This window comes from Lethenteron reissneri, chromosome 14, assembly GCF_015708825.2.
Source record: "Lethenteron reissneri isolate LAM-NWPU_2019-01 chromosome 14, ASM1570882v1, whole genome shotgun sequence".
NCBI classification, from domain to species: domain Eukaryota; kingdom Metazoa; phylum Chordata; class Hyperoartia; order Petromyzontiformes; family Petromyzontidae; genus Lethenteron; species Lethenteron reissneri.
This window is the reverse complement of record NC_083792.1, coordinates 4,878,539-4,891,966: the sequence shown is the minus strand read 5'-3', so window position 1 is coordinate 4,891,966 and position 13,428 is coordinate 4,878,539. Positions and strand designations below refer to the sequence as shown.

General features: G+C 43.7%; 1 protein-coding gene across 7 annotated transcripts in view; it reads left to right on the top strand.

The window, feature by feature from the left end:
- LOC133342272 (tyrosine-protein phosphatase non-receptor type 21-like) overlaps nt 1-13,428 on the top strand; it is an 86,949-nt gene that overhangs the window by 29,344 nt on the left and 44,177 nt on the right. For all 7 annotated transcript variants that reach the window (XM_061551328.1, XM_061551327.1, XM_061551326.1 and 4 more), the window contains 3 exons: nt 302-369; nt 1,444-1,514; nt 9,572-9,659. In XM_061551328.1, coding sequence (XP_061407312.1) covers nt 302-369; nt 1,444-1,514; nt 9,572-9,659 — 227 coding nt within the window. The remainder of the gene's footprint in view (nt 1-301; nt 370-1,443; nt 1,515-9,571; nt 9,660-13,428) is intronic.

The window sequence follows — 13,428 nt, the reverse complement described above, 5'->3', positions numbered from 1 at the left end:
TGCTGCAAATTGTATTGACAACAGCCACGCGTAACAAACTGTGGATAGCTCTGCACGTGTCCCGTTTGCAGCGTCCATACCCATTGATATTGTAATTCACCTCGCTGTCAAATAGGAATATTGAAATGGAAGTTGCGCCATATAATGTGCAAATAATGTATGCACAATTTTACGTGACTCTCTATATGCTACCGTGCGCTTGTTCTGAACAGTTAGTGGAAATGATTGCTGTTTTGGGATGTGCATATTTTTTACGCGGTTATCTCCGAAGTGTAAAACTTGTTTCGTTTCCCGCCTGCAGCAAATTTCGGAGACCACGATCAGCGTGAATCGCAGGACTTTCTCCGAGACTACGTGCTCTTTCCCCTGGTGAGCCAAACGAAAAGTTAATTCGCTATTTTACTGTGGGCCGTGAATCTCTGGGTGTGCGATAAACATAGCTTATCTTTTCTCATTAAGTTATTTTTCAACCAAGTCTTGGAATTTTTTTTCTTTTGTCGCAAGCCACCCATTGCCATTGTGGGCCAGTCCCACGGAAGTGCATTTATGTTTGTAGCACAGGAATTTTGTGTGTCATGAAAGAGTGGAGTTGTTTTTAATTATTATAATATTTTTTTCTACCAGGGCTGTTTACAGAAAAAGCACCCGCTTCAATGTGCCAGTTTATTTAGTGAGCCTGCCAAAGGCGCCGAATCTACAGGAGTAGATAGACAACATTTTTCAAGCCTGGGGGAACAGTGGTGGGTGTTTGTTTGGCCTCGTGCTCTTCGAGTTGATCTACAATCCAGCCCAAAGCCACGTTGGTCAGGGCGCATTGGTAAAGGTAGGGAGCAGAGGTAACATAGGTTTAGAAGTGCAGTACAACAATAGATTGTGTCCGCACTGCACTCTGCCACTCACCACGTAGCTACGTAGCCTAGCACAAACCTACTCTTAGGTTTTTTCGGTAAAGTCACGTAGGTAAAAATAAATAATAAAAATACAAATAATAGAAATAAAAAATTAAAATTATTATTAGTGATTTATAATTATTTTTTTTTTATTTCTATTATTATTTCTATTATTTGTATTTGTAGTATTTATTTTTTACCTACGTGACTTTACTGAAAAAACTTAAGAGTATGAATCCTTGCAGTCACGAAAGCTTCAAATATAGAATTAACACAAACTTGTTTGTGTTTAGTGTTCACCCATCGAGGCGCACACTATCCAGACTCAACGCTGCTGAGCCGTCTGTTGAGATTGTGTTAGTTCAAGCTTTGTTATGTTATAACCCATTTGTCTTTCATACCGTGATGGTCTCTCCTCCATGCGGTGAGTTTGTCGCAACCCGGCATGGCTTATAGGAGGCGACAATTTTCAGCTTAAAGGTGATGCGACTGCATGCATGCTCGTCACATTGTACGGGACAGTCGGCGAGACTGATGGACATCTCTTTCTTAGGCCTGGTCTCAGGATGATCGAATAGTGGAGGAACTCACGCAAAAGGTAGCTGCCTTTCACCAAAAGCACAGGTACCACTTTTTGATATATACATTTTTTTTATTGTTGTGTGTTTTGTGTGTAATGTGGTGGCATGGTAAGTTAGTGCACAGCAATAACATCTCCATAATGCGAGTTAAACTCCTGGGCCTTCTCACCTGGCGCGATTGCGGCTATCTGAGCCCAGCGTTAGAAATCAGAATCGTTATCCTGGAGAAATCAAATGAGCATTGAAGCTCTTGTTCACAGGTGTGTCCAGTAGGGATGGGTCAGAAAGTTACAACAACAAACAGTAAAACAACGATTGGAGTGCAAAGTATAGGGAAGGTAAGCAAAACACGAAAACTAGATAAATATACATAAAATATATACAAGTTACAATCGCTGTTTTATTCTTGGCCTGGGTTTCCTGGAAGCGTACCGAGCATAGAATCCGGTCGAGGCCTTCCCCGATGTTGACCGAGTATAAAATGAACACTCGCTGTATGACACCTGCACTGAGAAACTAAGGAATGGCTGGGGGCATGGTGTGGCTACACACTGCCCTGTGCCCTGTGCTCAGCTTACCTGAAGAAATCGGTGCACGCAAACAGCCCTCTTTTAACCAGTCCTCAAAGCACTTTACCCATTGCTGAGTTTATTATTCAAGTTTTTTTTATACGGGTTTTGCTTGTTTGCTCATATACTTTATAGTTCTCTGGAACTTTCATGATCACATGTATATTGATTTCCTAATCACGCATTTGCTTTCTCCTTACATAATTTAGCAGTGCAGGTAGGATTAACTACATTTGCACATTTTTGTTTAAATTAAAGAGCCTGTTTAGACATCCATTTACAGTCCTAAGTTTATTTTTGCCTGGATCTGCAACGTGTATATATATTAATGAAAAAACGCAACACATTTGTCAATTGCACTGCTTTAAAGAGAAACACTGTATAATAGGCCATGCGTTTGAGTGCATTGTTGTTAATTTTGTGCTTGTGCACCACTGCTGCCAACGCCCGCCGTTTCGCCAAATAATCTGTTAAGCAATCTTGACTGCAGGAATCCATACTCTTTGGTTCTTTCGGTAAAGTCACGTAGGTAGAAATAAAACAAAATAAATGGCGACGTTTCGGACGCAACACAAGCGCCCGTCTTCAGGTGAAAATCGCGATGTTTGCTGCGAGCAGCACGATGTCTGCTGCCTTGTTATCTGTTCGGCAATAAGACGACGATGCCTGCGGTGCCTCCCAAGGAAGGCACTCGAAGTCGCACGAAGCTTTGCGCAAACGTGCAGGAGAGAGTGATTTAAAAGCATTGTGATGCCCACCGTGCTTAAACACAGGCACCCAGTCGAGCACATTAAAATGTGAAGACTTCAAGTCAACAAGGTGCCTTTGACTGATTATAACCCTTATCGAGAACAGCCATTCTTATGGCTCTCCGTTATCAGGTTTGCAAGTGGCAGTAAAATTGTCGGAATTTGTGGAATTTATTTTTACAATTGAAGAGCGTTTTTCTCTTTTCTCTGCCCCAAAATACACACTGAAGAATAAGATACTTCATTTTTGCAAGGTGAACCCTTAGTCTTCCGTGTTGCGATATAACTTCAGTAGAATTTAGCTCCGTTTAGCTCTGTTCTTTATTCAGAAATCTTTACTACCCCTGTTGACTCTTAATGCGTTTTATAGATTTGGCACTTGAAACAACAATTGTGCAAAAAATCCTTACAAATATGATGCTTCGTTTCCGCTTGCTACGTTCACTAGCATCTCTGGTGCCTGCGCTGACTCGCCAACAACACATGTGTACAATGTTCATAGACGAATGAAATGGCGATACGGTGTTGGCCCAAATAACGAAACCCCGACACCTTCATCAACAACACTGCCTTAACAGTGAAATAAATGTCATGAACGACGAGGTTATGGGGAATGGGGGGCCCTTCTTTGTAGCACATAAATTATCTGGGTGCTGTTCCCCCCCCACATTTTTTAAGTCTGTGATATTGGCAAATGTGTTTAGTCTTTGTTGCGTATTGGCAGTATTGGCAAACCACATACAACAATCTATTTGTGCTAAATAAAGAAGAGTTTGTTGGTTTGTAGCCACGCATTAGTGTGTACTCATTTTGTAGTTTGAGTCAAAATAATGAGTGATTGGTTTCTTTTGGGTTAGGTCGTTGTGTAAATAAGATGCGTGTCGTAAAACCTCCTGCACCCGACACAGGCAATTAATCAAAGTGTCTCGTGGATGAAACGTGGCCAAATGTGTCACTGCTCCAGCTGCGCCACCGGTGTTTGTTGGAGAATAACCTCACGACATTTAAATGGACGTTTTCCAGGAGATTGTATCCAACATCATTAGGTTGTTAACAGGAGCTCAGAACGTGAGTGAAAGCGCTTCCTGACCCTGGTCCTTAAGTTGATGCCGATGGTGCCATGGCCACCATCGGCACGGTCATGAATGTGATATAATTGAATAATTTAATCATCTGTAAACCAATTTTTAATTCTAATTGTGTTGTAGCTCACAGGAAGACAAGAGGACAACCACACAGTTCTTCAGGAACTGCTAATAGTTTTTGCATAATGCAAAAAGTCTTATGGGTTTTCTGGTCTGCACGATGATCCTGTCATGATGGGTTTTCTCGTTATTCACAGATTCGATTATCGGTCTTGCAGAGCCACAGATTGTGTATATGCACCGTTTGCTAGGACAGTTGAGCAATGGTTATCTCACTATGCTGTGAATCCAGCAACCTGAATTGAATTCCTGGCCACAGTTGACATCAGCAGTGACGCAATATCTGCGCAACTCCTGGGGGCACCCCCCCCCCCCCTTTCATGAAACCAACTATGACCAGCGAGGTCAAGTAAGGTGATACAACAGAAACAAAAACCCACCACGAACATGGCATTGGGAGACATCCAGAAGTTGATTGATAAGGTGATGAAAATTATTACACAACATTTCTCATCACGCAGTTAGTTGTAAACCTTAATGATTAGACGCAGAGCCCACATTCCTATTTGTTTCAGATAGAGAGCACATGACGTATAGTGGCCAATAAATTAACATATCCTAAGCTATAAACACAACCACAACAAGGATTAAATGGGACATTGTTCCAGTTATCCAAATAAGTGGATTGGATATTCAAAAGTATCTCTCCCATCCACCCTTAGAAAATAGTATGCAGGCAATGAGATAATACACCTATGTGACCCACCCGAGTACACTGGCTGGAATATTAAGTCTATAATCGCCTTGGAATTGTACTATCTCTTGGCAGACTGAAACTCTCACAGAGAAATACAAAATCAGCAACAGTTGCCGTTCACCATTAAATTGTAGTTGACGTCACCAAGGCATCATCCTGTATGTGCGTACTCTTTGTTGAACTTCTTTCGCACCGTTACATAGGCAACCGTCCTAATCTGTGCCAGGCTAGGTTCTCAACAGACCTACATTCACACGTACACAAAGATCCCAGTACAGAAGTTGCCGGGGCAAGTGCTGTTAGAGAGCACCTATTAAGGGAGTGGCTGGTGTGGCTGGCACCACGCCCAGCCTGCGCAAGTGCTCACGTTTACACACCGCATCAGGTACTCGTTGAAGACTGAAATCAACTTAGGGGAGGCTCAGAACCAGTTCAGATATTTTCTTGCCGCAATTTTAAGCCGTAGCTGGGAAGCGAACTGAAGTCGTCAGGTTCGTAGGTCAATGCTCTCACCACCCACTTCATGACCACCTCCCGCACACAAGCATGGGCACACGTATACATTCAGGATGTCGTATAAGGTTTCAGTAGTGGTTAATAGGGGTTATGTTTGTTGCTGTTCGGAATAAAGTACACACATTTCCACACCACCGGAGGAAAATTACATGGTAATAGCAGCTTAATGTATGCTAGGGAATGGAAATTACAGAGTTAATATTGTAGTAAGTAAACCATTTTGTTTTGGCGGAACACAAATCACGGAGACATTTCTGCGATACTGCTTTGGCTGTGGTGCACAAATAACAAAACCTCAACACTTTTGACAATCACGAAAAGAGATGGCCATCCTTCTGCTACGAATGAGGGCTATTGTCCAAACATCGCCTGTTATATATTTATTTCATTTAAGGCAGTGTTTATTGCCAAATGTGTTGCGAAATTACTGAGTAAAGTGTTATAATTATACACAACCACTGTTATACCGCACCTCCGATTAGCACGGTTGGATACGGTGCAAAAGAAGTTCAACAGACATAGACTTGCAAGATGTCTAGAATTCTAAATGTTTATATCCACCTCTGTATGAGCTTGAGGTTTACTGTCAATTGCTAAGTGGGGTGTCGCTGTGGAAGATTGCCCAGCTCAAATCCTCAGCGTTTGGCTCGGCCCATCATCTCTACCTGGTTTATAAAATGAGTACCACTTGATGGAAAAACAGCAGTGGGAGTCCTATGTACGGTACGGATGTCACTATGCGCCGATTAATTTATAAAAATCGATTTGATAATTACGATTATTCTATTTTAGTGTCGAGGGAGGGTCTGTTATTGACGATTCATGCTACTTATATTCAAATTGTATGTATGTATGTTGAACATATTTCGCACCGTACGTAGCCAATTGTGCTAATCGGAGTTGTGAGGGGAAGGACAACAAACTAAACGCAAAGCAGTTAATTAAAAGACGAGTTTTCAATCTTACAGCTTATACGTGGGATGTTTGCCGTTTTTGTGTTGGAAGGTTGCAATGAGCTGACGTATACACGGTGTCCTCCGTTCTGTGAGCGCGTAACTCCAGTGGCGTCCTAATAAAATTACGCACTCGCGTTACATTTTGGTTAATAGCATGCTCAAAACTGTACAAAATGAGGATGGGGATTTTTTTTTTTACAAACATGACCGACGAGACGCAAACACGTTAAGACGAGAAATAATCTCTGCTGGAATCGAAATCGTGGCACCCGAATGTTGCGACAATTCATGGGATTTCTGGGCTCGGGGTAAATTTTGTTACACGCGGCGCGGACAGACTGCGCTTTGCCACAAGAATGCGGACCATCGCCTCAGACCACCAGCGGAGATGTTTGAGCAGCCCAGAGCTCGTTTAATTACAGGGACGCACTTCGACGCTGTACTCATGCACCACACTCTGTTGTGCAACACATTATCTCGTGTGATTAATGCACTGATCGCTTCCGAGAATGTAAGCAGCTAGCCAAAGCATTACAACAAAACGTGTGTGTGGTCCGCAAAGGGCTGTTTTATAGTAAAATAAAAAAGTTCTCTGCTGCTTGATTATCCTTCAGAGTTCTGTGATGTCTTGCAATGCTGGTATCATCAGGATCTGTTGAAAAAAGAAAGACATGTCTTTGCTTGGCAACATTTATTTTTCAAACCTCGATTTTTGTGCAGCTGCGTTAAGTTCACTGGAATCCAAAAATGCTCTGGGGCCTCTAAAGCAATTTTCGTCTCGCGCTGCTGCTTGGACTTGTTGCGTCTGTTTTTCTGCCGATTTAATGGAATGCGACCTTAATTACCACCAGGATCACAATGTAAACAAAAGTTGAGTCCCTTGCTGGGCCACATGCGCAAAATATTCACAACGAATCGATAAAATAAATATTTATTGAGCTTTGGACTGCGGATAATTTAAATTGTCCCTAACACAACATGCTGAACAATTGCATTCCATTAACATGATGACGATACATGATAGAGGATGATAATGTAGTGAATTGCATTGCTCTGTCTACCCATATAAAAGTAACAATAGGTAAATAATAAATGTATACTTATTGTGCCGCGTGTTGTTCGGCACGGTGTCCGACGTTTCGCTCCGAGTGTCAGGAGCTTCTTCAGGATCTGGGGAATAGTTCCTCAATTCCCGAAGAATCAGAATCGTTATTTATCCTGGAGAAATCCGACGAGCTTCTGAAGCTATTTTTTCACAGTCGTCCAGTATGGGCTGGGTCAGCAAGTTAGAACAACAAACAGTGGAAACAACGGGAGGAGTGCAAAGTATAGGAAAGGTAAGCAAATCACAAAAAATATATAAAAAATAGTTATTAAATAAATTAAGTATAGAAGTTACAATTGCATAAGTACGCCAAGTCCAAAGCTTGGACAAGGCAGCAAAACAACAGCGAAATCGGTCCCAGACCACACACAGTCCCTCAATAAAATTGCAGATGAGCATTGCAGCTCCCATCATGCAGAGTGAAGCGTCAGACATCACGCCGACCAACAGGCGGTAACAGCGCCAACACACACCGGGAGGAGGTGCCCAGCGCAAGCCTCAACTCTAAATCTTACTTGAGTGGTTTAACACGTAGGCTTTCGCGACCAATATTATTCATAATCAACGTTTTTGGGTTTAGATCGCGTTTTTTTATAAATGTGTCGTAACCCTCCACCACGGCCAATCGGCGAAAAAGTGTCACGTTGACAAAAGACAAATAGTTCACTACTTTAGCCCACCGGTGTGTTGAAGAGTGGCGAATTGCCCGATGATGCTGGATGCAATTACCAGCGAAACGTCGTACTCTAATATTGTAAATGTTCTTGTTTCACTCTTCAACACACCGGTGGGCTAAAGTAGTGAACTATTTGTCTTTTGTCAACGTGACACTTTTTTGCTGATTGGCCGTGTCGGGTGGTGGAGGGTTACGACACATTTCTAAATAACGCGAGCTAACCCAAAAACCTTTATCATGAGTTACTTGAGTGGTGCCGTAACATTGCTTGCCGATTTCACCGTTCCGTTAATCTTTGACCCCCTTAAGCGAATCTCTCGCCTACCTCGCTGCATTGTGCCTATGTTTGTTTGGGGGGAAGCCTGCAATCAGAGGGAGGAGGAGAGTTTGAGAAAGAGTAGGGGAGTGGGTATTGTGGGCCGCGGTGAGTGCAGAGAGAGAAAGTAATGGCCATTGTTGTCAGGTTCATTCTACTGAACATTCGTGAAAAGAGCTTTGTAGCTCATCGGATTCCTCCAGGACAAATAAATATCCTGATTGTGATTTGTAGACGTTTGTTTGCCTTTGGAGGACAGTGGTCTACACACTGCAAGGTACATCCATTGTGTCTACATGTTGATAAACACGGCGATCCATTTGTAGACGTCCCACTGTTTTATCATGACCCTCTTTGTACTCGGCAGGTTGATTTCATCTTGAAAAAGAAACGGCTGCATATTTTAATTTTACGGATGAGAGATTGCGTTAAAAATATTTAACGAGCGGATTCGGATCTCTCAGAAAGATGTGGTCGAAGCTTTGAATTCAAATGCAGTTTTGTTCTCTGTTTAGCTGTTATTTTAGTGGGGTATCTGTAAATGCACCGCACTGCTACAGCAATCAGGGTTTTTGTTTGTTACTCGTGCATTGCTTGTGGCAAATACGAACAAAGTTTTGAAGAAGAATCCTTCACTGAACAAGGTTAAGCCTGCAGTCAAAGCAAGCGATCAATTTCATAGTCTCTCCCAAATGAAATTCAGAGGTGGAAAGTATAAAAAAAATATATCAGGGCTTGTGCAATATTTGGCAAGCATGACTCATGAAGGCAATTGAACATTCAGTTATATTTTACCAGCCTGGTCGACTATGTGGCATGTTATAGGCAAGCTTGTATGCGGTGCGTGCAAATTTCTTGTCTCTCTAATCGGTGAATAACGCTGCGTGGATTAAACATATTTCCTGGCGTATTTACAGGCGTATTTGCACGCGGGTGTGAGGTCGTTAGCCGCATGAGCGCAAAGCGAAATGAATAAATTAAATATAAAAGGTCCTCTGTACTGGGAAGCCTTGTTGCTCACTGAATAAAAAAAAACTCTCCCACAAAGCATACATATTTTATCAGCTCGATGAGAACGTGGGTGGGTAGGGGAGGGGCGACTTTTGCACTTGTATATTGGGAGCACATAATGGAGCCCTCGGCCATGGCTGGTCATAGGACAGCTTGTACGACTATTCTGGGACCATTTTAAGATCATCGTTTGTCAGTGGGTGTTCTGAAGGGATTTGCAGGGAGCTTATTCCGGGAGAAACCATTTCTCGGGCAGCTCGTGTGACTGACTTTGTCCGTATATTTCCCCCCCCCCACCAGAGGCATGAGGCCAGCGGAGGCAGAGCTGTTGTACATCCAGGAGGCAGAGAAGCTGGAGGGCTATGGGGAAGAGAGCTTCTCAGCCAAGGTGAGGCCGGATAGACCATGTGTTGACGGTGAAACGCAGCCCGAAAAAAACGCCTACGTTTTATTTTGTTCTCAAAAAGCGAGCGTCCCTCCATTGAGGTGCGACGGTTTTAAATACATCGCGTAGATATTGAGGCGACAGAGGGCTACGACACCAAGTTACTAATGAAACGTGCAAGATGTGGCCGGTTGGCTCAGGGGCAAATGAGCCCAGCACTGCAGAGAAATCCTGGATTTGCATATGGGTAGCCACCCATGGGTAAAGCTAGTTCTCAAGCGTCGTAGTGAGTTTATGTTAGTCTCGGCTTGCTAGCCAGTGAATGCACGCAAAAGAATACACCATCGACATTATCTTCCAGCTCTGGGAGAGAGAGGAAAAAAAAACATATCTGCTAGACTGGCGTGCGACAATCGTCTCAAGTGTGGCAGTGTATGTGGGAAAATGCTCCCCCTAGTGTGTGCATGAAGTGAAGGTCGCTTGAAGGGATCTCGGAAGCAGTTTTTGTGTTGTTGCGACATCACTTTCCATGGGCTGCCCTCCAAGGCGCTGCTGTTTTGGACAGTTTTGAGTCTTCGCCTCGTGGCACAATGGCGGTGGAAACTGGGGGGAAAGACAAAACATGAATCACTTTTCTGGAAAAGGAAAATTCCCCATTGTCTTTTGATTTGCATAATCGCCTCCCTAATCGCAGTTTTATTAGGTGATTTGAATTACCCCAGTGCATTCTGAAACGTGTTGGTTTAACACAGGCAGCTCCCACCATGCACTGCATGTCATAACGTGAGCCTGTTGTTACCGGCAATAGCAATCACATTGGTGCGATGCCAAAGGAGCTCACGTTGGCATTGGCCCTTAAAAATTACTTTCAAACTTGCTTCTGATAGCAGGCTCGGTACACAGTCTAATTACAATTCTTTTCGGTCTTCTCGTTTTTACTAAGGACATCAAGTGCCCACGCTGGCTTCTAACCATGCGCGTAGGTGCATCTTTCATTGTGGCTCAAATGCGTGGCAGTTTGTGCATTCTTTTAGGTTTTTTCGGTAAAGTCACGTAGGTAAAAAAATTGTGCATTCTAACCCATGTGCTTTTCTTCTGTAGGTCCGGGTTTCAATTTATTTCAATGTCCTTTTAAAATGCCTAACATTGTATGCGTGCTGCCCTCTTTTTGTCATTTCACTGCTGGATGACAGCCGCTCCACCCCACCCGTTGCTCCTCTTTTGCCCCCTGTGTGTACCACTGTCGACTTGCATTGTAAAGCACCCTGGAAAGGGCGCTAGATTAATCCTAATTAGAATAAAATAGATGAAGGGCCCTGCCCTCACTGCATTTGGTCGTGCGGTTTATTTGAACCTACTTCACCACGCTGGTCAATGTCAGTTGGTAAAGGCCAGGAGCATAGACGTATGGAACATTGTGCAGTACAACAGTAGATTTAGTTGCACTGCCATCTGCTGCCCACAGTGCAGAGTGGGGTGGAAAAGTGCAGTGGTAGCCCAGGCCCCACTGGAACAGAACTCGAAGGTAGCTCTGTGGTGTCCGCTTCCATGGGTCATTCTCAAACATGAGAGGTTGTGCGAGAGATGCGAACTTATGCCTCGTCTCGTAACATGATGTAGACCGCACGACGGGATACAGTTTTGGGAAAAAGCCTTTTTTACCCCCCTCTTAAAGAAGTAAAAAATAAATACGTTTACAAGGAACGCTGATGACAGAATAATAGCAGAGGGGGCTGGACAGGCAGGGCATTTCAGCCGTTTCCAATCACGTTGCGACGTGTGTTGTATCTCTCCAGCGATCCACGAGGAACCAACTGCAGCAGTTGAGTAGAGCTCGTTGTGAATTCGAGCAAATTAGAACGTGCACAATGCATGCCACGTCAGTGCAGCACTGATAATGGCGATGTGTAATGTTGACGTGTTCAATTTTAGCGGTGATTTCTGGAGGTTGTTGCCTAGCAATATAAGTGGCCTGCTATGGAAAGTGATGAAAAACACAATTATATTTAGACGTTTGACGGCTTAATTATTTATTTATGCATTCATTTTTTTATTATGATTTTTATCTCTTCTAATGGCAGTGGGGAACTGTAACCCCACGTATAGCTCCCGTTTATATAACGCAGAGACCTAAACAATGCTAATACAGCGGTGTTCCTAATTTATTTTTAAACGTGCATTACCAATTGTGCGCGTCCTCTCACTTATTACGAGCAATGCTTACTTTTAGCGAGTGCCTTCCTTAATAGGGAACATGAATTATTCATGTGCTTGCTCATCTAGCAAGTCCCATCAGTGAGGCACATCAGCCAATTGAATATAGAGCCCTCTGAAGCCATTGCTGCTGTCCTACATTGTTTCTCAAAATGGGAAAAAAACGTGTCCACTGCTCTGGTATCGACTGAATTCAGTGGCTCAAACAATTGGCATAAAATTACTTGAGCATTCACGTTCATAATAGCTGCGTGGACCGGGCAGAGTGGTTAATTAATAGTTTGACTCTAAATTTCGATTTAAAGCTTTCGTGATTGCAGGGATTCATATTCTTGGTTTTTTCGGTAAAGTCACGTAGAAGGGAAATAATAAAAATAAAACAATAAAATTCTCACGCCGTTTGACTCTAGTCCTTGTGGCGCCTATTACCGGTTCTCACTTGCGGTGTTACCCATTCGGCGTGCGCATGCAAAGCAGGTCTCGACCGCCAAGTGATTGGTTGACCTGTCGACTGCAGTACGCCGATTGGCTGAACAATGGTGAGACGAATATTACATTGAGTGAATGTAGAACCACTGGAAATGAGAATATTAATGACGAGAGCTGGACTATCCGATTATTTACGTGGTCGATTACTCTACCGATTATCGCTTCAGTTCCTCGACTAATCGGATAACATGGAGAGTTATGGGAAAAGATCTCGCATTTGTCCACGCGTGTGCCGCTGGACGAGAAGTGATGGGCGGGGCGTGATGACGTCATTGTCATTTTCAGCCGTGTCATGCTGTGCATGGCTTCTCTGGGGCTTCCTGACTTCGGGAGGCAGGATGTTCGGCGGGGTGGGGGGGGTTGCCGTTTTTTAAAAGGGGCCAGAGTAATCGACCTAAATAAAGCAGTCCTTTACAAAATCATAGTCGATGAAGCTCCCACTTAATTGGCGAATTGTTCCAGCTCTAATTATACCGGCACCGTAAGTGTGATTGTTCGCTGCTCACCCTTCTGCTCCACGTACCCTTTTTAAATCCTTTATATTAAGTTCACTTGGTTGCTTTCTTGCTTACGACCGTGCAAATCTTTCGGTCGTTTTTTAACCCACTTCCCGTGATCCAATCGAGCTGACATTTTGCACACAGACTCGTTGTGCGTGACAATGTATTTTCGTGAAATTTTTTTTCAACATTTTAATTACCAATTGCTTAATGGTGGCAGACAATCATCTGACCCATAGGTGGCAGCCATCTCAAGCCAGAGGACGAGAGGACTCTAGCCGCCCGTTTCAAAGACCAATGTGGGCTGGGTTGTGGCCCATTGAACACGCATATAAAGGATTTATAGTGAAAAACTTTGTTTTTACGGGTTAATTTTTTCCTCCTACTTCACCATCTCCGCTCCACCGTGCTCTCCCCTTTAGTCACGTCTGTTTGACCTCTGGCCACGATGTGACGGTTTGGGCGTTTGGAGCCGAGGGCGCCGAGTGGTCGCGCAGGGCCTCGATGGCAGCGAGGCGCGGCTTGTGCAAGGCCCCGTTGAGGGGTGGGGGGGTCCTCTGTGCTTGTGG